The sequence below is a fragment of the Larimichthys crocea genome, chromosome XIII, assembly GCF_000972845.2.
Source record: "Larimichthys crocea isolate SSNF chromosome XIII, L_crocea_2.0, whole genome shotgun sequence".
Lineage (NCBI taxonomy): Eukaryota > Metazoa > Chordata > Actinopteri > Sciaenidae > Larimichthys > Larimichthys crocea.
The window spans coordinates 4,473,355-4,498,435 of NC_040023.1; the positions used below are offsets into that span (position 1 = coordinate 4,473,355).

At 42.2% G+C, this 25,081-nt stretch overlaps 1 protein-coding gene across 4 annotated transcripts in view; it reads right to left on the reverse strand.

The window, feature by feature from the left end:
* arid1ab (AT-rich interactive domain 1Ab) overlaps positions 1-5,540 on the reverse strand; it is a 50,159-nt gene extending 44,619 nt beyond the window's left edge. For 3 of the 4 annotated variants that reach the window (XM_027287302.1, XM_019258440.2, XM_027287301.1), the window contains exon 1: positions 4,230-5,404. In XM_027287302.1, the coding sequence (XP_027143103.1) occupies positions 4,230-5,132 (903 nt within the window). In that variant the 5' untranslated portion in view covers positions 5,133-5,404. Of the gene's footprint in view, positions 1-4,229 lie in introns of all 4 variants that reach the window. The other variant, XM_027287303.1, reaches the window with a different exon arrangement.
* Between the last annotated feature and the right edge of the window lie 19,541 nt (positions 5,541-25,081).

A 25,081-nucleotide genomic window follows, 5' to 3' on the forward strand; every position in this document is an offset into this window, starting at 1 on the left:
TTTTTTCCATTATGTGTTCAACTGTGGGACTTTCCCCCCCTCAGAAGAAATATTTACAAAGTGTCTTCGATTATGATTTCATTCTAACTCAATTTGGGGAGTCAGCCTTGCAGAGCTGAGAGGGCATCCCCGACGGCTCACTCCCATGTGTTAGGCGGAGGGAAACACCTGGCTGTTCAAAAAAAAAAGAAAGAAAAAACCCACTATAATCTACTTCAGAGTGTTTGTTTGTGTGTGTGTGCGAGGCACACAATGAAATAATATTAGACCACTCAATTAACACATTAATTCATCTTCAGCGGGTGGCCCCAAGGCAGGTGGAGTGGCCCCGTAAAGAAAAATAAATAAAAATCACCCATCAAGTCATTACCGGCGATATATCCGCAGATTAAAAAGAGCCAATCGAGCTGCTGTTAATGAATGTGGAGTCGAGGCATTTCATAAACTCCGCTGAAGTACAGCCAACAGCACTTCTCGTGGACAGCTCTCCTGCGAGAGGAGAGTCTGTAAAAAAATCAAAAATAAAAAATCAAACACGAGTTCCCCAGACTGAACACGTGACGTTCGAACAACAGTTCGTGGTCCTTCCAAATGAGAGGTCCTCTCCTTGTACCACGTCTGGGATTTATATCCATTAAGGTAATATCTTCTCTGCACCTGAACCACCAACACCAAGAGAAAGAAAAAAAAAAAACACTCCTGCAAAAAGCTTAAAGAGATTCCAGTTCTTCCAAAAATTCACTGACACTAATGAGATTTTGACACAGCCTGTTTGCCTTCTGCAGAAAATACGCCGCTACCTTTAAGTATGCTTAACAACCAAAATGTTCAATTACCTACCCAGACACTCTTCTTCCACTTGCACAGTAAAAAAAAAAAATGAACCCGGGCTTCTTTTGGCAAAGAACTGCTCTGAAAGCACATTAGCCCAAAAGGAGAGAAATTTTTTTTTACCCTGGATGAAAATCCAGTGATGAAAAAGTGTTGGGACAGACATCAGTCTGAAGATACTGAGAGAATACGGTTAGAAGGATGTGAACGCAAACAGAGCCTTACTACGAACTACTAATCACAACACAGTAACAGCGCGCTTCAAAAAGGTAAAACAGTGCTGACACTAACATAATCCAACTGTCACCTACGGCGCTATACCCAGAAATCTAAGAAAAAGCGGCGGCGGATTTCTACTGCGAGACGTTTAGACATCACGGCAAAGACGAGACACTTAAGTCCAAAGCTTGCAACTTTAATTTGACACCTGCGACACAAAGAAAAGCGTTCGGTCTTTGTCTTGTCCACAACACGATGAGAAATAACGATTCAAAAAGCAGACTGGTGCACTTATTCAGATCCAGAAGTGACAGTTTAAGATGTTACATAAACTAAACACGACACGCAACTTAGAAGCGCTCGCTGTTATCGAAATGAAAAATGATTAAAACAAGCCGTTTACGTGATAGAATATTTATCAAACGTGCAATATCAATAAATAAGAACATAGCATGGGCTCAAAGAAGTGTGTGATGGCTAAAAACCACTTGATTTGTGTAAAATAAAATAAGTCTCCACTGCAAGAAAATACATGTTTACAGCTCGACTATGATATAAGTCTGTCTCGGTGGCCAAAAAGAGGCTTCGACTGAGAACAGACCAGCTAAGATGTTGTTAATTCACCCTGTTTGGCCTTGAAGTTCACACAAATTAAGATTAAAAAAAGGGAAATCCAAACTCTCCGTGAGCACGGCTACAAAAAGACGCTCGTCAGCGTGATATTTCTCATCTCTATGGCTGCGTTTTTGTTCAGAAAAAAATCGCAAACGAGCGTGCAGACGTCGGAAACGGTGGGACGTTTGTGTTCCTTTCGCTGACGTTCGGGTGTCCACAATTTCCCCCGCTGTGACGCATCAAAGTGGCGATCCAAATAAAATAAAATAAAAACGTGTGAAAAGCTTGCACCTTTAAAAAGTTTCAAGCAACAAGTGGTGGCCGTCGGGATGAGGGCCGGGATGAGGACCCCTGTCCCTTTAAAACGACCACGCTTTTGTTGGAAATAAAGCAGTAAAGCGCAGCACGTGCACCCTCCCTGCAGAAAGAAACCAAAACAACAACAACACATACGCAGCACGACCTTTGACATGACAGGTCCGACGACTGATTAGTAAGATTCCTGGAGTGAGAGAATAAAAAAAAACACCGTGCCCGTATCGTGTGAATATCTGGAGAGAATGCGGGCAAAAATAGTTTGCAGAAAGTGTCGTAAAATGTCAAAGAAGATTAAAAATAGACCTTTTGTTTCCTGCGACGCTTAAATAGAGTACAAACGCTAGAAAAAACGAGGCTGTTATCAGTGCAGAGGGAGATGTAGGTGAGCACTGTTGACATGGTTACACTCTCTGCATGTGGAAGTGAATTAAGAAAAAAGAAAAAAAAAAAAAACTGCTGTGACACTCGGCTGACACCTTTGGTTGCTTGTAAACACAACTGCAAGCCAGTCCGACTCTCTCACGTGGCCACGAGAAGCCTCTGCCACACACACACAAGTCTCCTCAACTCCTGATCTGGAAACAGTGGAAAGCACAGTTGTACAACGGGGCCTACATGACCACACCTACTCTATCTGCTGTACCAGAGTCAGCCCCACTTGAACGAGCTTTAGTGCACACAGTGTACCCCCCCTCCTGTGTAAGAAGCAAAAAAAAATAAAATAAAAAATAAAAACCTTCAGGAGCAGAGATGTGACTCAGCACATGAGCTTAACGTGCAATGAAATACATATATAGGAAAAACAACAACAACAAACGGTGGATGTGTACAGTCATAATGCAAATTACTGCAGCGGGGGAGGAAGTGAACAAAATGTGTGTTCAGGATGCTTAAAATAAATAAAACTATTCCAACGTTAATATTGTGCTTTCTGGCGTGTATTTCTCCTCCGATAAAAGAGGATATTCGCATATTTTTCTATGCATAAAAATAGATATTTTTTAAAAGGGTTAAATTTTGCTTAAAAATGAATCAAAACGTGCAAAACACAGTGGAAATGTGCTCGTCTTAGACACGGTGGAGGAGAGGATGTAAGCGGGCAGAGGGGGCTGTTTTTCTGCAGCCTCTTCCATTAGATGCAATTATAAATGGCCGAGAGCAGAGAGGATGGGAGAGAGGGGAGAGAGGAGGAGGGGGGGGAGCCAATCAGATCTCGGCTCGCATGTCAACCTAAGACCAACTGTCTCCTGGCTCTGACAGCAGGATTTTTACCTCCATAATTCAAATCCCAAAAGCAAAAAAAAAGGCAAATCTGCACCGTGCAACAACTTGGAACCTGAGCGAGCGAGCGAGGAGGTGTTTACACGCGTGGAAGAAGAAAAGGAGAAGAAAAAAAAAGGAGGAGAAGACGCAAAGGGGAGGAAGAAGAGAGGGGGGTAGTAAAAAAAAAAAGGAGAGAGGAGGAGGAAGGAGGAAAAAAAAAAAAAGAAAAGGGAAGGGGAGTCGAACCGAACCACAATGAATGAAACACCTCGAGTCAAGGAGGAGAAGGAGGAGGGGGGTGAAGAAGCACAATCACACTTTGATCCGGATGTAATTGTTGCAATTTCACCCCGACACATCTGCATTTTTTTTATTATCATTATTATTATTTCTCTCTTTCCTTTAATAATTATGCAAATATTACTTCATGTCATTTTCCCCCTCCCCCTCCCTTTTGACAGGCATTGATACAACTTTTTTTTTCTCCTGGTAGCATAATTCTTGCAGAAATAATAATAATAAAAACAACACTTAAAAAAAAAAACAGGAGGCACACTGCAAAGAAACCTCTCTTTCTTTCTGTCTCTCTCTCTCTCTTTTGCACGCATGCACACTTTCTCCAACTCTCGCCTCTTACTTCAAGTCTAAACTCTTGCTTCTCTTGGACACACACACACACACACAAAAACCTGATAACACCACAACTCTGTAAAGTAGTTTCTGGCTAAATATGCAGCTTATTTCTCGGTGTACAGAAAAATAAAAACACTCTATTGCAGAGGGGGGGTGGTATTGGGAGAAAAAGAGAGAGAGAGAGAGAGAGAGAGAGAGAGGGAGAGAGAGAGAGGCAGCCATTTTAGAGCTCTAGCTACCATAGACAATGGCTGGGTCCCAATGCAATATGCAACTCCACTGTGCTTTCTCTCTGCCACATGCTGACTCTAACTCAGTCAAAGTGTGTCCGAGCAGTGAGTGAAGTTTACCTGATTTCTGTTTGGAGGTTGTCCAGTGTTTCCCGGGCTCATGGGAGGCGGATGGTGGGTCCTTTGTTGCCAACCCGGATGGACCCCAGCATACTGACTGCTGCCCATATCTCCTGGTCCCTTATTGGCCCCTTCCTGATTGTTATAGTCTCCTTGGGGGTAATTCGGGTAGCTCCTGGCGGAGCTCGGGGATGTCAAAAGCTGATTTAAAGTTGGCGTAGACGTAGGTTGTTGGTTTCCCATGTTATACCTCTGATTATTGTAGGAGGCAGCCATAGCTGTGGTTCCTCCTGCTGGCTGTTGCTTGCCTGGCTGCCCCCCAGCCGCCGGAGGCTGGTTGTTGTTACGCGGGGAATTCATGGCCCCGTATCCTTGGCCCTGATAAGAAGTCCTGTTCTGGAAAGGGCTGTAGTTGTTATAATGGTTCGGGTAGCCGTGTTCGTGTGAATTAGGGGGGTAAGGGTCCATCATGCCCGGCCCCGATGCAGCTGCCATGCCAGGGCTTTGTTGTCCGCCATGTTGATGAAAAGGGGCCCGGCTGTAGTGCTGGTTGTAACCGTAAGGAGGTGGAGGAAAGGGGCCCGGGTGGTGGTGTCCCATCCCGGGATGGTTATTCCCTTCGGGCCCGCCTGTATCATTCTGATTACTGCTATTATTATTTACCCTGGGCAAATTCCCGTTGCCGTTCTTCATGTCAGGATCCCCTCCTCCCCCAGCATTTCCAGCATCGGTCCCGTCCTGCAGCTCCTTCTGACCAGGAGATCCGCCGTCAGGTCCCGGTTCCTTATTTTCATGCTGTTTCTCTCCCGGTACCGACTCCTCCTGTGGGTCCCGATCCGGCTTTTTGAGTTCGGATGGCGGGCTAGTGTTGAGAGTGGCGACGCTGGCGACCTGAGCGGCCATGATATCCCTCTCTCTCTCTCTCTCCTCCACTCTTTCTCTACCGCTCTCTCTCTCAGCACGGCGACTCACTCACAATCAAACTCCGAATAACCATTGAATATAAATACAATTATATTTATAACAACGTACCCGTCGTCCCGGTTCATTCCCCCCTTTGCCCTCCGCCCGGACCGGTATCCGGTAATCCACCGCGACTCCGTTTAAAGTTAAAACAGAGAGGGGAAAGTTTGTAAAAGGAAAAAATATATAAATACGGAGCCAGGGAAAATGAATTTCACCGACACAAGTGTGTGTGTGTATATATGTGTGTGTATGTGTGTGTGTTGGAGGGGGGGCTTCTGTTACAGAGCGAGAGCGCGAGCTAGAAATCAACCAAACCAGCACGAGGCTCCGCGAGACACAGCCATCTTACCGACCTGTCGCGAGAAAATAAAAACCCGGAGCGGAGTCGGCGGCACAGAAACAAAAACTGGACCCGGACTGACTCTTAATAACAACATTGTTTATACCCAAGAAGAGGCCATTATTGTCCGTCTTAATGCGCTTTAAACTGAGCTCATACATAAAAATGTCGACGTGCTTCGAAAAGCACTGTTTGTGAGCATAAAACACCGGTCATCCCGAGACTAATTAAGTGTTGCATGGAGCTATATAGGTGAACAGCTTATGCTAATGAAGATCCACAGCAATGGACTATGAGGGGAGATTTAGGCTTTAAGTTTTATGCATATATATATATTTACAGAATGTGGTCTATTTTCTTTGAGGTACATATTCAGCTTCACATGGATAGAATTTATAATGCAATGCTACATCTGCATCTCTAAAAATGTAGGGAACAGAAGCTTTACATCACTGACCTCATATATTTATACCTTATATATGTCACTGATATATTTAACTTAACTTACATAATATACAGGGCTAGTATTCATAATATAATGCTACATCATAGTGATGTTGTTTGCTGTTGTATGGGCTAAAAATGTGGCTAACAGAAGCTTTACTTCACTGACCTCATATATTTATACCTTATATATGTCACTGATATATTTAACTTAACTTATATAATATACAGGGCTAGTATTCATAATGTAATGCTACATCATAGTGATGTTGTTTGTTGTGGTATGGGCTAAAAATGTGCCTAACACAAGCTTTACATCACTGACCTCATATATTTATACCTTATATATGTCACTGATATATTTAACTTAACTTATATAATATACAGGACTAGTATTCATAATGTGATGCTACATCATAGTGATGCTGTTTGCTGTTGTATGGGCTAAAAATGTGGCTAACAGAAGCTTTACATCACTGACCTCATATATTTATACCTCACGTATGTCGCTGATATATTTAACTTATATGTTTTAAATATCCTCCATATACAGGGCTAATATTCATGATGTGATGCTACATCGTAGTGATGCTGTTTGCTGTGGTATGGGCTAAAATGTAGCTAACATGCTTTACATCCCTGACCTCATATATTTATATAAGATATATTTTACTTATATGTTTTAAAAAGCCTCCATATACATGGCTTGTATTTATAATGTAATGCTGCATCGTATTGTTGCTGTTGACTCTGGTACTAACTAAAAATGTTGCATGCTAAATAGCTAACAGAGTCTTCACACCTCTGACCGCATATATTTAACTTATAATCTGTTTTAACTAGTTTCTATATCCAGAGCTAGTATTTATAATGTAATGCTACATCGTATTGATTCTGTTTGCTAAAGTATGAGCTAAGGTATATAGCTAACAGAGCCTTTACATCCCTGACATCTAGAGGACTATATATTTACAATATATATTCATACTTATATGTATAGCTTCTGTATACAGGGCTCGTATTTATGATGTACTGCTACATGGTATTGATGCTGTTTGCTATAGTATGAGCTAAAAATGGGAGGCTGACCTCATATATTTAACTTATAATATGTTTTATATATCTACCATATACAAGGCTTCTAGCCACAGACCTTGATTGTATACTTATATCACTATGCCTTGAAGTCAACCATAACTATTCAGCCATTCTGATTACAAAACATGCTTCATTCACGAGCTGTGTGTTGCTCTTTGTGCACTTTTCAAAAAAAAAGAAAAAGAAAAAATTAATCTTATTAGCTCATTAAAGAAGCAGCGGAACAAACTAGTCTTCTTTCTGCGAGACTGGACTAAAATAGGGTGGATGGATGTGACTGACTCCATACTGCTTCCATGTGTCGACAACAGCAAATGAGAGAAAAGTGTGTACATAGAGGAAGGAGGAAAGTAGAGAAGAAGAAAAAAAAGAAAAGAAGCATGAAATCACAACCTGTGCATGTCTGTGTGTGCAAAGAGAGAAAGAGAGAGAGAGAGAGAGGATAGAAAAGGAAGAAGGATGGGGGATGGACTGAGCCAGTCACAGAGCAGGAAGTGAAGATACAAAAAGAGAAACAGTGGTGGTGGAAAAGTGACAGCATTTAAACTGAAACTGAACACAGCATCACATGTTATCTGTTTTTTGTTTTTTTAAATATATATATATATATATAAAATAAAAAGTCAAATCAAATCAGAACATGAGAACAATTTTAAATAAAGAGTAGAAGAGGGTGGATAAAAAACATAAAGTCGCACTATACAATTAATAGAAACAGACAACCTATGTCTCTCCACCACCCTCCACCCCCCACCCCCTTTCTTCGTGCTCTCTGCCTGCCTGCCTCGCGCTCTCCTAGCAGCAGCAGCCTTCATGATGCCTCGCAGTGCTGTCGGAAATCTCAGCTCTCACGCCCCTGAGTCAGAAAACCAAACGACTCATAACAGTGTAAAAAACACACACGACCACAGCCTGCTTATTTAGTTGCAGTCAACACATAGATAACACCAGGCACGGTGATGTAGAGGGGATGGTATCTATATGTTTAAGCTGCAGCAGTGTTGGATAAATAAATATTATAAAGATTATACTACTGTATAAACATATGGATTATTGTTTAAAGAAGCAGGCTGTGTTATAGTCACAACTTACATCTTGCAAAATCCTGCACAGTACCTATAAAAATAAAATGACATATATAATATTGTTTATTTTATATATAAGTAATGATATTGTGCAGTTGCTTCCAGCAGATTATGTTATTTTATATATATGTGTATATATAAACTAAAGAAACAATATTCCCACTTATGTAATAGCACAAAGTGCGTTATTTCCAGCATGAAAAGCAGTCGAAATGCTGCGACACTGTGCGTTCACGAGCCTCGGGTGGAGTCCGTGAAGGCAACACCGCCGCTTGCAAAAGCAGCAGAACTTTGCTATGTGAATGTGGGGGATGGGAAGCAAAGCAAGCTCTCTCTCTCTGCTCTGCTCAGCCCTTTCTCTCTACAATGCGGGGCTTTCTGCTCACAACATAGCTCACTCTGTCCGTGGAAAAGACATCCTCTTTTTTTATATTTTTTTATATATATGTATATTCTTACTTTAAGTTCATGTAATAAAAAAAAATATCCACATACATTTTTTTTTAGAGCATACAGCTTTTGTATGTTTAATAGTGATAATAAAAAATAAAAAAAAAGCAGGAGCAGGGTGGTGGTGGTGGTGGTGTTGGTGGAGGGGGGTCAGCTCAGCTGCTGTCTGCTTATATAGGCTAAGGGAGGTGTGTGTGCGTGCGTTGCGTGCGTGTGTGTGTGTTAGCAGAAAGCGCAGAGACTAGGCTGTAAGGGAGGAAAAGAGAGAGAGAGGAGGGGGGGGTAGGGAGCTTCTTTTTCTTTTTAGCATAAACTTGCTGTTTATTATCAGGAGGTGCAGTCTTCTTCTCTTGTTTCATATGTTTTTATAAAAAGAAGACTATAATCTGCTTTTTTTATGTTCTCTCTTCTCTCTCTATCTGGTGTTTCTTATTTTAGAAGTGGCTTCAACAAAAAAAAAGAAAAAAGAAAAAAGTGCTGTATTTTCAGCGCTTCACCTTGAAAAATATTTATCTGTTGTTCAGCCCGTCTGCGTGGCTCTGTGCAGCTGCAAAGTGACTTAAAAGCACTAAGATCATATGGTATGTTAAACCTCTGTGGGAGAGCAACAACATGATGCTAAAGACCTCCTGTGCAGCTAAGAGTGTCATGCATTTATTTATGTGATTCTTGTTATACAAGGATATGGTGTTCTCTAAAATGCCACGCAGCCTGTCCGGACAAGCTCAACAGCAAAGCGCGTGGACCTTACGTTAACCCAGAATTAATAATTAGGAACACGATGATTGTTGAAATTGATATGTAAAGATGAAAAATCAGAATCACTTACTTATTATTGGCCACACAGGAGAAATTTGACTCCGGTTCACTTTGCTGTCAGTAGTACATAAAGGTATAGACATAAGTACAGTTAAAAGACAAGAGACTTGACAGGTGAATGTAAACATAAACATAAAATAACTATATACATATTAAAAAGGTATATAAATATATATATATATGCATAAATACTCCGCTGCTTGCCCAAAGTCAGCTGGGATAGTCTTCAGCCTCATCTTGACCCTGGTGAGGATAAGTGGTTACAGATGTTAGATGGATGGATATGCATAAATATAAATATGTGTATCTATGTGTGTGTATATATGACAATAACATGAATACACTGAATAAAGGACTGGTGATAGTGCAGTAAAAATGATGGATTAAATACAGTTTATACAACTGGTTGTGTGGGTATGACAGTATATACATATGTGCACAGCTAACTAAGATAAAGATAAATAAATTATAATCTACAGGTATTAGAAAGATGCTTTTATACTAAAATACTACATAGACGCTGGATTGGAGAAAAAAAGGCCATCTACAGTAGTTTTACATTCAATATTATAATTGTTGTGACTGTACTAGAACTGCTACCACCCACAGACAAAGAATGACTTGACGAAAAGGTGTTACCACAAAAAAACCTCTCGCTGTAATTCTCTGTCATAATCCTGTCTGGCTCCTATAGAATAAGATTCACACTTCCCACATGATCTTGTAGTATTGTGCCCCCCCATGTCTTGTCTTTGGTTTAATTGAAAACAAGAGAGGGAAAAATTCATTTTTAAACGCTGTCTGTCACATTTGTCACTGTTGGAGGGAGGGTGGCGCTGGGAGGGGGTCACGTGACATCCCCTCCTCCACCCCCCCATCTGTCCCAGGATGATGATTTAAGAGTGTTTACTTGTGTCCCACCACCGCCTCCCTGCGAGGATGACCGTGATGCATCACCTTCCGCCCGATGCCGCGGCTTCCCCCGGCCGTCACCAAGACAGCAGCTTGGACTTCATCCAATGGGCCCTTTTTTAATTCCACTCTTGTAATCAGTATTAAACTGATATCATATCTGGTCATTAATGCAAAACACAAATTTCAGCGGACAGGCTAGGGTCATAAATATTTTACTGACTTAACTAAGGCAAAATATTCTATTTTTGTTAATTTATGTAAGCCTTTGATATTTTTAAATATGCATTTTTTAATATAGGAACTTTCTTCAATTAATCTCAGCTTTGAACAGTAAAAGTGTCACTCTTGTTGAGCTGATGACTGATCATTCAGGAGTTTTTCTTTTACTTTAATCCCTCGGGATCCAGTCTGGGAATGGAGCCATACAATCACCAAGACAACCCAATAATGTGGCGTGGAATTTCCTAACAAGAGTGGAGTTGAATTCAAACACACACACACATTCACGGATGCTTAGTGCACACACCCACGTGTGCAACAGCCAACCACAGCTCATACCTGACAAGAATGTACACACACTGAAATTTATGGTCGCCAACAGTCCTTCATTAATGCATACCTGTGCCAAACATCAGCGGCAATCCCACAGTGACGTTGTCCTGGCCACGCACACACATATTAAAACAACACACAGACACACACACACACGCACACACAATCACAACAGTTGGGTCCTGTCCAGATGGTTGCCAGGCAGCAGTTCAACGCATAGTCTGGAGTGTGTAGAGGAAGGAAGTGCCACTTTTGCGAAGTGCAATGGGCATCCGGCTCGTTCCCAGACGCTGTGCATGCATCCGTGCTTGTGTGTGTGTGGATGTTTAAACTTACACCTGACAAACACACACCCACCTCTCTGTAAACACTGCAGGGATAAGGTATGTGCACTAAAAAAAATCTCCTCCAGGGCTCCTTAATAAATGTGGACAATCAGTTTCTTATAAAAAAAAAAAGATCCCACAGTCTCACTTCATAGCTTCGGTATAGGTTTAATCCAAACATACAGCTCTCATAGATGAAAGGATATTAAAAAGCACTTGTGGAATTATTCCCGCAGCCTTATAAGGTCATATTTCAGATTAATCTTTCAGCCATTGTTCTTATCTGATTTGATCAAATGGGATCAAACTTTTTCAGGAGCCACAGCTCACCCTGAACTGCTTAGCAGACATTCAATCAGCAGCTCCTCTCTCTCTTCTTGTATTATTCTTTCCCAAGCAGTGAATTCCTTTTCAGCTCCTCAGGTGAAAATAGACCGGGGGACCTCAATGCTCTACGACAGGCTTTCAAATCAAAGCTGATGGGACATATTCAGGTTACACTGGGACACTTTTATCTATCTTTTTATGTGTGTGTGACTGTGTGTCTGAGGGGTGATAATTTGCTAGGGGGCATTTTTTGGGGGCCAAAATCTCCTGAATTTATAAAGTCTTCACAGTCGGTGCTGAATTCTAAACACTCCATTTTCTCGCAGTGTGTTCAACTGAAGTGAAGGAAGGACCCCCCCCGATCTCAACAAAGCCAGGCAAGGTTAAGAGCACTCAAAATTACGGTGTCCACCCTGCAAGGACAATGAAGTGCTCACTCTCTTTTCAATGGGGATGAAAAGGAGCCGTGTGGGGAATCATCTCTGTAGTAAGGGAACTCATCACTAGCTAGCATACTGGGAACTGCTCCACTGTGGGTCACGGAGCCCAGTATGTGAGCTTCTACTCGACTGACAAACAGTCCCATCCCTATAAATCACACAGAGCATCTTGTCAGCGCTTCAGCTGCGAGGTAGGGACAAAATAAAGAGGAAGAAGAAAAGTGATTTTGCAGGGGGGAAACATAAAAAGGGCTACCCCCAAAACATAAATTCACTTTCAAGCCTTGCCACTTGAAATCTTAAATTCTGGCACTTTATTCTTATAATTCCTGCTGAGGCCTTCAGGCAGAAACACCAAAAAATGACAGAAAGTCCTCTGAACGTCTTTGCAAAACAGATGCCGGCAAACTTACAGTTAATATGCTAGCAAGCTGGGAACCACTGACAGTATAAGGATGGACAGCTTATGTGTGGCGTCACCCATAGATTTCTGAAGAGCCGTTTTAAAGCTCAAAATCTGTGGCACTGGCCATGTTGGTAGTCCTGTCTCTTCCACCTGAAAAGATGTGAACCATCAAAGACCCGAGGTGGGCCTGAATGACACCTGAAACAAGCCATCTTTAATGGCACCCACCTGTCAATCAAAGCGTCCACACTGTTAGTAATGCACAACTTTAGGCCTTAATATAACTTGAACAGGTGAGTTAAATCAAATTCAGACTCAGTACAGTTGTCATGAACGGGAAAATTAGCTATAGAGACCAGAAGTGTTTTTTGTACCAGGCTGTAAACATGTTTATTTCTGCGGTGAAGTTGGACATTTATATGGACGCTTATGGAGATTGGCATGTCCTGTAGCCAGCCTCAAGTGGCCATTTGAGGAACTGCAGTTCACAGCTACAGAGGTTGCTGCTTGCTGGGTAAATGTTAGCTCTAATCAATCAGAGCAACTCTCTAAGTTTATTTCTCTTTATTTGGGCTGTTTACTAGCCCTGGTATTTACTTTTGTATATTAGTTCATTCAACAATGAGTTGTTGGTAACTAATGAGACAATAAGTTCACAAACGTGTATTTGTGCCAAATAGATATGAGAAATAGGGCTCATAAGTTTCTAAAGAGCCAGACTACAGTCATGTAAACGTTATATTGTGAAATCAATTTTTATAACTCTCGCAACTACTTTTTCTGTATTTTTATTCCATAGTGCCATTCAAGACAAACAGATCCAATCACATCACTGTCCCTACCCTGATTAGTTTAAAATACATTGAGCAGTGGTTGGGGTGAGTTCACTATGAGCACTTTGAGTATCTAAGATAGAGTGTGATCCATTAGACTTATTAGTATTACTATATTGTGTTTTATATGTATTTATTCAAGTGATTATTTATTTTACATTTTATTTAATGAACACTTTACATCTCCATCAACTTTCACAAACAATACCATTGAGAAGAAAGCTTCAAAATAATGTTTAGAGATGATTCTTTAACAATGATAAGGTGAGGAAATGCTTTATTTTGATGCCCTCCTTTTCATGTGTGGATGATAGACCCGGGCTTTTAGATTCTGCTCATGCACTACATTCAAGATAGACTGGGGTATGAATATTTAAAACAATAATTGAACCAAATATGCATGTTTGAATTACTGATTCAGAAGCCATAGGTTTGGAATCAATGGTGGCAGTCGGGGGACCGGCGTTTGTTTTGAGGTGAAATAGCCAACTGTAATGTAGACATGATGAACAGCAGAGTGGGCTGGCAGAGAGATGGACGAAATTGACATGTTGAAGACGGAGTGATTAAGTTACCTGTTACAGAACAGCCCCTGAGCATATATCAATATGAACTATGGCAGACTGAGAAGATGAATTGGACGCGAATGAATGGATTGTGAAAAAAAAAAGAAAAAAAAAAGAATTGCAAGCAGCTGTACTTATCCAGCAGCGGAAAATAGAGTCTATGTAGAAACCAAAGGAGCATTTTATGGAGAAACCATTTTCTGTGCGTAATATCAGTATGTTGATACAAGGCATTATATTGAAAAACGGCTGATGTAATTCACTCCCTGGGCCCCCTTAGATGCTCAAGAGACCAATCTTCTCATATATCGAAATTGGATGTATTTCAGCTGCTACTAGCTGAATCATTTTCTTGTCCCACTCTTTTAGCCTATTGTTTACAGATGCGCCTTTTGTTGTGCCTGAACTCTTCCCTCTTATGGGGGCTGATGTTTGTGCTGTTTCAAGCATGAGTGCCTTAACTTACAAAGGGCAACGATGAAGCGAAATTGAAAAAAAAAGAAAAAAAAAGAGAGAGAGACGAAGAAGGGAATACATTAGCATAGCAGTTTGATACGAGATAGGTGGTGGAGTCGATGTTGAAACAGCGAGAGAGTTCTGTTTGAAGCGGGATAAACTCAAACAGAGACAGCCTGGGAGTAAACTCAGGCATATAAAACACAATCTTTGCAAGGTGACAACATCAGGGTAGAATAGGTTTGATGGTAAGGCAGCTATACGGGCATGAAGACAATCAAAGGGCCCCTCCGTTGTGATGGGAATTGTCTCCATGTGGGGCGACACACTTCAGGAATGACCTTTTAGCATCCGTGCTAGGACAGCGGGTGTAAAAGGGGGGTGAAGGGGGTCCAGCACCACCCACCAGTCAACTGTGAAAACAAAACTTTATCTTGACTCTGTGGGGAGGCTGCAAGATAGGGGACTACAAGGCCTATTGGGGGTAGAAACCATTCTTTGGGGCTGATTATCGGCCTGAGGCTTGAGGGGCATGGTTGAAGATAGGGGTGGTACCGGCTGGAGGGTGGGTGGTGGGGGTCGGATCTCAAATCTCTGCATTGAAATGCTGATGAAAGAGAGGACATTAAGCCGTAATTGCTCTTTTGCGGTAATTCTAGGTGACACACCTCCGAGCTTCAAGAAAACAAACCATGAACGCTGATGTGCCGCAGCTGCCACTTTCTTTTCTCCACGCGTGGCAAGAGAGGAGGATGCCGAGATTAACGAACAAAATCTACTATAATGTGCGACAATAAAGAAAAACGAGGCCGTGCATATGACTTTCCAGTTTTTCTCCATCTGTTGCCAGTCGAGTTGATAAAACATAATCCACGGTTTCCTCTGAATATGATATGAGAGCTTACAATTTGGAACGCATCATTTGGATCATTTAGGATTTGGATCAGGTTCACATTTGAAGAGGGTATTTGAACCAGAACCTTAAGAGACACTGCTGGGCACAGCTCTTGCCAAATAGGGCATTTATAAAAGGTTGGCACAGGCCCTACAGAGTGAAGGCTGGCAAAGGCATGATGCCCACATCATAGTGCCAACCAAGGGTTTTGTTTGGCATGTGCCTCTGTAGTATGGCTTGTCTCCTCTAGACAACTGGCCCAAACACAACTTAGCATTAGGTTACAGAAGCATTACAAACTGAGAGTGATTCATTAAAAAGCTTGCAGTCTCTCCCGTGAGATGAGAGGTGCAAGAATAAGAAACAGCATACAGCGAAGATGCAAAACATTGCGGACACATGTGTCACGGGCCCCCTGTCTAGCCTCACCTGTCTGTTTGTATCGGATTTTCATGAGAAAAATCAATAAGTAATAACAGCTTTTATTGTATGGATTCACAGCATCTGTGAATGAAAGTATATATTTATTGTTTATTCACTTTTATACCCACCATTGGACATAAAACACGCGATATTGCCTCAGTGTCTTAGCCGTGAACCTTCCTACTGGAGGATTTTGGCTCAACGCCTCTCCGAGAGATTTTGATATCCCTCGTTTGATAGCAGCAGGCGCCACATACGCAATCCTCACTGAGACTGTTACAATAAAATGGGCTCTAGGAACATAGTCAGGGACAACAGCAATGCTTAATTTCAGGCACCGAGGAGAGCAATTTCTGTCCTGCAACTGTACAAATCAAGACAGTAGGGGAAAGAAGGGCAAAATATAGCTAAAGTAATTTATTCTGCCTCATTTTAACCTGCCAGAGAGGCCTATTTTAGGAGAAAATAATAAAAAAAACAAAAAGGAGGGAGGAGGTGCTGAAGACAATGCATTTTAAAAGAGGCTCTTCCCCCAGTGTGCCTTTATCTGTCAGTCAAACCCAGCAACGTAAACACATATTATAGGGGAACACAGAGGGGTTTCCATAGCCACAGTTTTAAATGGCACTGTCGTGCTGTACACAGTAACCCCCACCCTACCACTCCTCCACCCGCTTTCTCCTTCTTTTTTTTTTGCAACAGTGTTTATTTGCTGTTGTGTTGGAAGAATTCAGGTTGTGCAAAAGAAGAAGCGCTGATAGTAAGCGAGGCACTGGGAGGCTTTGGCGCTTGCGCTATTTCCACACTGCAAGAGGAGAGAGACAGAAGAAGGGCCCAGCAGACTAAGAGAGAGAGAGAGAGAGAGAGGGAAAAAAAAAAAAACATACAAGGCCGGTTATGCAGAAACACAGATTTAATGTAAGGCTTGGCTCTGTTATAAGCAGCGGAGAGAGAGAGAGGAAAAAGCTGGTCTGGAGTGGCAGGAAAAGGGAGACGGAGGCAAAGCAAACAGAGTCTCATCAAGCGGGCCTGTAAGGGATGCACTCAAGAGGAGCTTCAGTCCGGTAGAAATCACCGGTCCCGGTCTCTTTGGGAGCCTATTGAAGCAGCTCCTGGTCCCTCTTTGGATAAACAGTGCTATAATACACTGAATTAACAACACAAGCCCTGGGGAAATCAGGTCTCTCTACAATAAATTGGCACCACCACCCCCTTTCCCTTCCCCTATACCCCCAACCACCATCCATGATTTTTATGGTTTCAAGCTCAATAACACATTTATTATTAAATCATGTTTACTGGAATCACATGCATGTCCTCGTCCTGGCTGTATAGCTATTAAGTTGGGATTTTTTTTTTTTCCTTTTGGGTGAATTCATTACATTACATGATATTTCATAAGCAGTTATTGATTGTAGCTGTGGGCAACAGACAATCAGCTCAGCCCTTAGTTTTTGAATCTGTGCAGAGGAGTTGTCTTACAGCTTTAAATCCACGTAAAAATAGCATTTTGGTTAATGCCATTTGTTCAAATATATATATCACTTCTTGATGCTCAGTTCACCGGCCGCCCATGCAGCTTCAGCTTCTCCCTTGCAGGTCTTTACTTAGGCAATACATAAAACATCCAAGCATGTAAGCAAGAAGCGCTGTTCATCAACACAATGCACGGTGTGAAAAAAGGGATACGATTCTTGCTGAGCCACATTAAAGCGCTCTCCAAAACCTCTGAGTCTGTTTGTTCTGTCGTCTCTGCTGGAGACCAGGTAGGAACCCCTTAACTGTGGCTTCTCACCCGCCGCTTAATCTTACCCACAATCACATTCAGTGACAGGCGCACAAAGCAGTCCGGCAAGCCCAACAAGGCTCTGCTATTATGTAACCACTGACAGCTGGGCTTTCAAGGGATGGGTGAACCCCCATCCGTGTAGCAGCACTTTGTGTCAACCAGACGTGACAGTCAAGAAAGGGCCCTGGTAGAGAAAGGGTATTATCAGACCAGGCGGAGGCATACAGCTCCAATAACAAATGCACTGAGTGATTGGAGTCCAAATCAAAACAACAGTGCAGCCACGATGCAAACAGTTCCACCAGATCTTTTATCAAATGTCATGTAACATGCTGTATGTGTGACACTTGATAACAAGTCTATCCTGTAAGATTAAAGTGACGCAAAAGTAATGTATTTTCTTGAATGCTGGATCACGATTACAAAAATATGGCTTTCTATTGAGCAGAAATTCTCTCTTAAGTGCACCCAACAATGTCCTTTGTTGGATTTCAACCAAATGCATCTCAGTGCAGGTTTCAAAAGTGTCAACATGTGCGTTAATTCCTCTCCAAACGGGGTGATTTCTACCCATTGTTTTTCTTAATATGCAATTTCTTTGAGATGGTGGCACATGACACTGAACACAGAGACACCCAAATGTTTGATTAAACTGTGCATCGCCTCCCTTTAGACCCGACATCTCTGACGGGCCTTTGATGCTTTGAACACACAGCGGAGCCAAAAGGACCCCAGAATAGCAGGGGGATAATCAACAGACGGTGTGTTGATTTTGCCACCCTTTCCAAATAATTCCCTGTTGTTCCAGGGAAGAATCGCCGTCAGTGGCGACATTCCAGGGCAGACAGACTGGAGAGATTGTACAGGATGAGGGCCGCCGCCGTCTAGATACAGTAGATCTAAACATGTCTGTGGTCACATAGACCTGGCCTTCAACATGCTCATCTGCTCAACTGGCTGTGGGTTTGCGTGCTATACGCCTTTCTAAGCAGCTCTAAACTTGTATATAACATGCACAATGAATAACTAACACTCCTGTTTGTTCATAAAATAATTTCTATGACAGTAGAACACATACAAACAGACATATTGCACTTTAAGTGTTGTGAATAGTGGGAAAAAGTGATTTGAAATGAATAAAATAGGACATTTTATCATTAGGAATAACTATATATCGTATTTAAATGATCATACTAATGTTTTATAAGACTTTCACACATTTATTATAAGGAAAAATATCATTTCTGGTTTCTCCCAAAGCAGTTTGGTGTCTAAATATGGACAAATAACCACATGAAATAAGAGAAATAAGTGTGTATAGGCTGATATATGTTGTTATTAGGATTATTATATCATCATATAACATAATTCTGATAAGAAACAAGCTAACTAAACTAAAGTTTACAGACAGCATGGGGGCCAACGTCGTGCGCACTTTCTCCACCGACGTTTCAACATGTCTGCCTTTGCTGCAGAGGCTTCAGTGGTGTATTGAATGGGTTATTCAGACACGAAGAAGTACCCGTCTCATTTCATTACTGCTTGATATTTTCTGGACCAGTTATGGAGGGGACCTCATGTTTGAATAATACAAGGGGTACTGCAGTTTAGCACCAGTATAACCAGTTCTTCCCCCCCTGTGTTTGCTGGTGTCTGGCTCTCACAGTTGAGCCACAGAGATAGTCAAGTCTAGATAGAGGTCATAGTACAGCAACCGCTCCCTCCAACACACAGGCAGCTCATTAGCAAGCAGAGGCCCAAAAAACGGGTAAAGGTGTTGAAAAATGACGGATTTAACACTGGCACTTTGTTGTGATATATTTGTTAAGACGTGAGAAACATTACCGCGCCTCTGTTTTCTAGTTTTCTACTTTTAAAACGTGTTTTTGCCTCAGATTAACATCAAACTCCAGTCCGGGTTTTCCACGAAGCCGGAGCCTCAATTTACTGTGTGTGCTTTCAGTGCCGCAGCACTCACTGGCAACCTTAAGGATTCCTCCGCGGCTCACTTGTGTGTGCGTGTGTATGACTCTTGTTTTACAGCGCCAAAAAAAGACACGCCACGCACCACGTAGCGTCACTTAAAAACAACGTGTTATGGTTCATTTCGATCGCCCGTTCACGCCACGGCGAATATAACGCGTTTTCCACGCCGGGAGGACACATTCAGGGAACTTGTCGCACTATTTTGCCCCAGCTGTCCTGTCTTTCTAACGCATACAATACATTCCTGTGTTGCTCCGCGGTGTGACAAGGCCCTGCCTGCCTGCTGTTCCTGTAAACTCCCGCCTTGACTCGATGAGCGAGAGAGGCCGAGAGACACAGAGAGTGAGCGGGAGAGAGTGAGTGGAAAAGCCCTATAACACAACACACAAGTCCCACAGCAACCACACTGGAGTTCATATTCCATTACAGGGCTCACATCAAGTTTTTGCTGCCTTATAATGAACACAGTAATCACATAATAACATAACAACTTACACATATATCAATTTACTCCTGCCCAGGTAACAAATACTCCCCAAGTACTCACAGGTACAACGACTAGCTCCCTCACATAACAGTGATATGTGACTTTTCATAGCCTGATAATGATAGGACATAATGTTTTATAGTGGAAATCTCGTTTTTTACAAAGTAAAAGCATGTCCTTCAGCTGACATTTGAGCACAAACTGCAGCCATGCTCCCTATTTGTAGTTCTGTCTCTTATTTCTGTGCACAATTTATTTATTTATTTATATTTTTTACTTTTTACACGCTTTTCTACTTGTAGATATATTCAGGTTTCATTTCTCTGCATATGTTTGATTTCTTAGCACAGGTTTATAACCTTATAGGTTCATTTTAATGTATGTTTACTGTGTTCTATCTATCTATCTATCTATCTATCTATCTATCTATCTATCTATCTATCTGTCTGTCTGAAATCAATCGCATTCCAGATTAGTTTCATCAACTTTGATAACTAAAACATATAACAGGTAGCCTTACCTAAAATAAAGTAAAGACACTCCTGTAGTGACTTTAAAGTACATCTGTGCCACTCAGATTTGTCTGTATAGTTGCTTTATTTTTATATTTTATCACCTATCATGTCACTAAAACATAGAGTCATAAAGCTAGTTGTGCTGCTATGTGACTTCCTTCTTGGGGAAACCACCCAAAAGAAGCAGCTCCTTATCGACCCTTGCATCTTTAACCATCTATTAATTTCTTGAACCAGGTTGTGAATAGCGCGATGCGGTTGTATGATGACCAATGCTTTCGCAGTCAGATTGCGTGCAAAACCAGATTCCACTGCCCCCTAAGTGACAGTTTATGGTCTTTGATTTGGTTTGGCTGGAGATTGCCAGGCAACAAAACTACCCTGAGTCCTGAATGAATCAGCCATCTGTTCCATAGCCCCGGTAAAACTGAATTAATTTGACACACGGCCTAATCCAGGAATTCAGCTGTAGATTCATTTTTTTGGGGGGGGGACCAGAGTAAAACAAAAACAAAAAAGTAGGTTACATCAAAGATGATATGAACGCACACTGAGAGTGTAATTGCTCAGGTCACATCTTGACTGTGCTCGTCTTGTGTTGCGAAAACTTCAACAAAGGTGGGATGCGTAAAACTTTGAGATGATGGATGGAAAACAAAGGAGAGGCTATTGTTTGTGTTTGTGCTGACTGTAAAGCAGGTCATAGCAAGCTAATCCCCTTGTCTGGCCTGTCTCCCATTGAACACCGGCCATTCCTCGCTGTTCATATAGACATGGCTATTTAGCACCAGGAGACAGAAGAAAAATAAGGTTAGAGCCAAGGCTAAAAGCTGCACATTTTGTCTGATTCAGGTGAGCGAGCTTCAGCCAGCTCCTGTCTACATCAGTGACCTTTTCCCCTGCAGATTACCCAACTGCCCTTGACCCCGTGGCACGCTGGGGGCAAGGCCTCTTTGGCTCGGACGACAACCTCTTCTTCCAGTGTCCTCCCGGGCTTTATCCGTCCTGCTTCATGCCTGTTAAACCTATATGGATTGTTTTACTCTCCAATCCGTGGGGGCCACACAATACCCATTGAGAGGGAGAGGTCAGAGGCTCGCCACTGCGACCCGAGCAAGGGGGCTTTTGTATGGAGCCAAGCTTGTATCCCATTCTCCACCCTCGGCTCAAATCATGTAGCCGAGGCGCAAGACACACTTCTGGGCTCACACTAAATCAGCTCCATAAAGGGTGCAACGACAATGGAAACAGAGCTGATCATCCGGCTGCTGCTGTTGTTTCCCCTTCCCACACAGTTGTAGGGTTAACTCGGGGTTGGATCACACTTTTTCTCCATGATATTAAAACCGATGCTGAGGGAGCGAGGCTGACACTGACAAATCTACTAATACTGCCACGGTGTCAGACACACTTCCAGGCTATCTCTCTGTCACAGCTGGTGAAAGTGCCTGATAACCTGCATGCTCCCCTTTTCGTCTCAGATGTTGTTTAGTGCTAGCCCAGGTCATAAGGTGGGTAGCAGCAAAAGCAGCCCGGCCCATGTGCTGATGGTGATTATGACACCTTTGGTTTACCTGCAACGACTCAGGTGCCGGGAAGGTAAAACCAGCGATTCGCTCATTATCTTTCATTCTTCATAATAAGACCACTTTGAAGGAAAAGATAATTGGCAAAGAAGGTCAAGATGAAAAGGGGCAGCTGCTTTTTTTCAGTGTTGATTTGCTGCAAAAAAGAAGAAGAAGAAAAAAAAAGATAAGAGCGAAGATTTAGCTGCCTTATTCTTGATTTGAAAAGTGCTTTGACAGCAAAACAAGAGTGTCTATCATCTCCGTCAGAGGAATGATGATGATGGCCTATGAGGAGCGAACAGAACCTCTTTTTTTAAAATGCCAGTAATTAAACCAGCAGTGGGTGGAAGAGAGTGTGGGAAAGAAGCAAAGAGGAAGCAAGAGGGCTGGTTCAGGATTGCCATCTAGTGGCGTGACAAGCATAATGCAGGGTGAGACTTGCAAAGTGCTTTGTTTTAGGTCTTTTCTCTGAGCATGCATTGAATAGGACTGTGCAGTGATACAGTGCAAGAGTCACCTCTCATGAACCCGCTCTTCGCACTACTATGTGAAAAGCACAGCACACTGGCAAGATCTCCGGGATCTATCATCTCCTCATACTATGAATTGTAAGAAAAAAAATAATTGAATAGGGTGACCCACACTTGGCAGCTGAAGTGGAGGATGGATTCTGATCCCTGTAATAAGTAGGGCTCAATAAGCGCTGCAGGAAGCCCCAGCTCGGGCTCCAGCAGGAGAATGACTGGGTCAGATTAAGGTTGAGGAGTTTAATTATGAACAAGGAAATGAAGTTCTCCAAATCTCTGGCTCATGGGATAATTTTAGCTGTGAGAGAGAGACGGCGGCGTGTGTCTCGGCTCGTCTTCTCTCTCTCTCTGCCTTTGCGCGCTCTAGCTGAAGCATCTTCTGCCACTTCACAATCAGAAGTCTCCTGAGGGATGAGGGAGGGGAGGAAGGGAGGGAGGAAGGGGGTGTAGAAGAAGGAGACAGGGATGAAGTGCCACTTAGGATATTGCTTCAAGGACTGCTCTCCTTGTTAAACTCATTGCTGTGGGCATAAATATAGCCAGGCGTCAGATGATTTATTGACACACGCTCCCTCTCCTCCTTCTTCCTGCCTAACAAGCCTGTGGACAAATGAATTGTCGAACTGAAGGAATTTTGCCTTGATTTACACTCAGTTCCCAGTGCCTGTGGGAAATCGTAAGGGAAAGTGGGCTGAGTGTTTGTGAGAGAAAGAGCAACGAAATGAGTGTGCGGTAAACTTGGAACAAGAGCAATAGAAGTCAGAGGATATGCTGTAGATGTTTTCTTCACCAGACACCAAAAATACAAAACTTCTTAGACGATTAAATGTTCCTTTTGTCAAACTTTATTCTTTAAATAAAGTCCTAAAGGATTATCGTGATGAGTGATGACTGTATGAGAACAGTTGTATAATGTCTTCTTCTCAGAGAAGAACCCTTGATGATATGATTGGTTACTAAACATTTATTGCAGAAAGCTTGAAGTTTACAAGGCAGTGAGCTATAAAAAAGAAAAGATGCTATTGGTTGGAATATGTGTAGGATCCAGGATGTTTGGAGTTTGACCCTGTTATAGGAGATCTGGGTAGTCCCCCAACGTTATGGAAGTACTTAAAGCAACATCGTGTAACTATAAAATCAAGTAGTAGTCAAGTGAATGGTGGGCGTTGCATTACCACACTGTAACTACGCACCCCGGGTACGATCACACACAAGAAGTACGAAAAACTTTACGGCATTAAGTTGCACACCACCAACTATTTGACTGATTTTGCTGAAACTGTATCAGCGTTTTTCCATCTGATGTTCTCCAGCTGCTGTGCATCAACTTACGGTGATTTACAAAGTTTCGTGTTAGCTCAGTTTGTTAGTTGTTCTGTCTGGACTGTGAGCTCAGAGCATGATGGCAGTGTTAATGTTTGTAACACAGGTGTTTTGGATCATTTGGGAAGAGATGGTTTTCAGCCCTCAACCCTGGGTAGAGCCAGTGTTGTGCCAGAACTGGAGCTGGGAAATGTCTGTGGACATAATAAAAGTCTGAGTGATCAAGGCCGCGAGACAAGACTAAATCTGGGACTGACTGTTGCACTTACTTGATGTTTGGCTGTTAGCAAAGTTTTTGATTATTAGTAATGTAATCATAACAAATACACATGTACAGAGGTTCATATTTGCGACAGTGGTATTGAGCTCTGCAACACAATATCTGTCTGTTTGTGTAAATAGGCAACTCTTTGCTTACATGTTCACCATAACAACTTCATGAGGCCGCATTCATGCACTGTTGGCAAAATGGAAAGAACAGCCAAAAACCATGCTGCTTTCATGTTTACTTCCACCTGCCCTCTCAGCTCAAAGACTTTACAATGGGATGACGTCAAGCAACATAAAACAGAGCCTAGAAAATCGCCTTTCTGAGCTGTTGTTTAATGGTTTCAAAATTCATTATACAAAGAGTAATAATTGATTGTTTGCAGTTGGTGTCCAGTCAAGAGTTTTATAGATGTGCTCTGTGCAGAAAAATGCTTTTTGGACCACAGATGCAGATCCAACTCTCTCTTGAAGTCCATGATGTCAGACCAGATAAACAGAGTAAGCTAGTTACTTTTATGTATGTTATGTATTTGTTGCAAGTTGTTATAAGTGAAACCATGACACGAGAAGTGAAACCATATTTAAATGAGCTCAATCGTTTGTAATATGAGTTTTTATTTGGATGCCAGTGGCAGTCGGAGGGGAAAACCCCTCTTCTTTAGTCATGTTTACATCGTAATTGCAAGGTAGGATCGTGTTTGGGAAAATTCCTCTGAGGGAAACAAAGAGAGGCGTGTAAGAGACGAGACTAATCTTGAGCAAATATTGGGGAACTGCACTTAAAAAACTCCTCCTCGTCAACTTCCTTAAACGTCTTCCTGTTCAGTAAACGCTGTTGTGAAGGCCTCGAAACGCTTACAGCTGGCAGCAGACGGCCTCGACTGAATGAACACAAGAGCAGATGAAGAGGAATTATTGTCAACTGTTCTTTGCCACAACGCCGCGCTTCACCAATTGAAGATAATAATTGTACATCTCATAAGCTGTCAGCACCATGTGCTCACATGTAATTTCTTTGTCTCTCTTACTCCTCTCTCTCTCTCTCT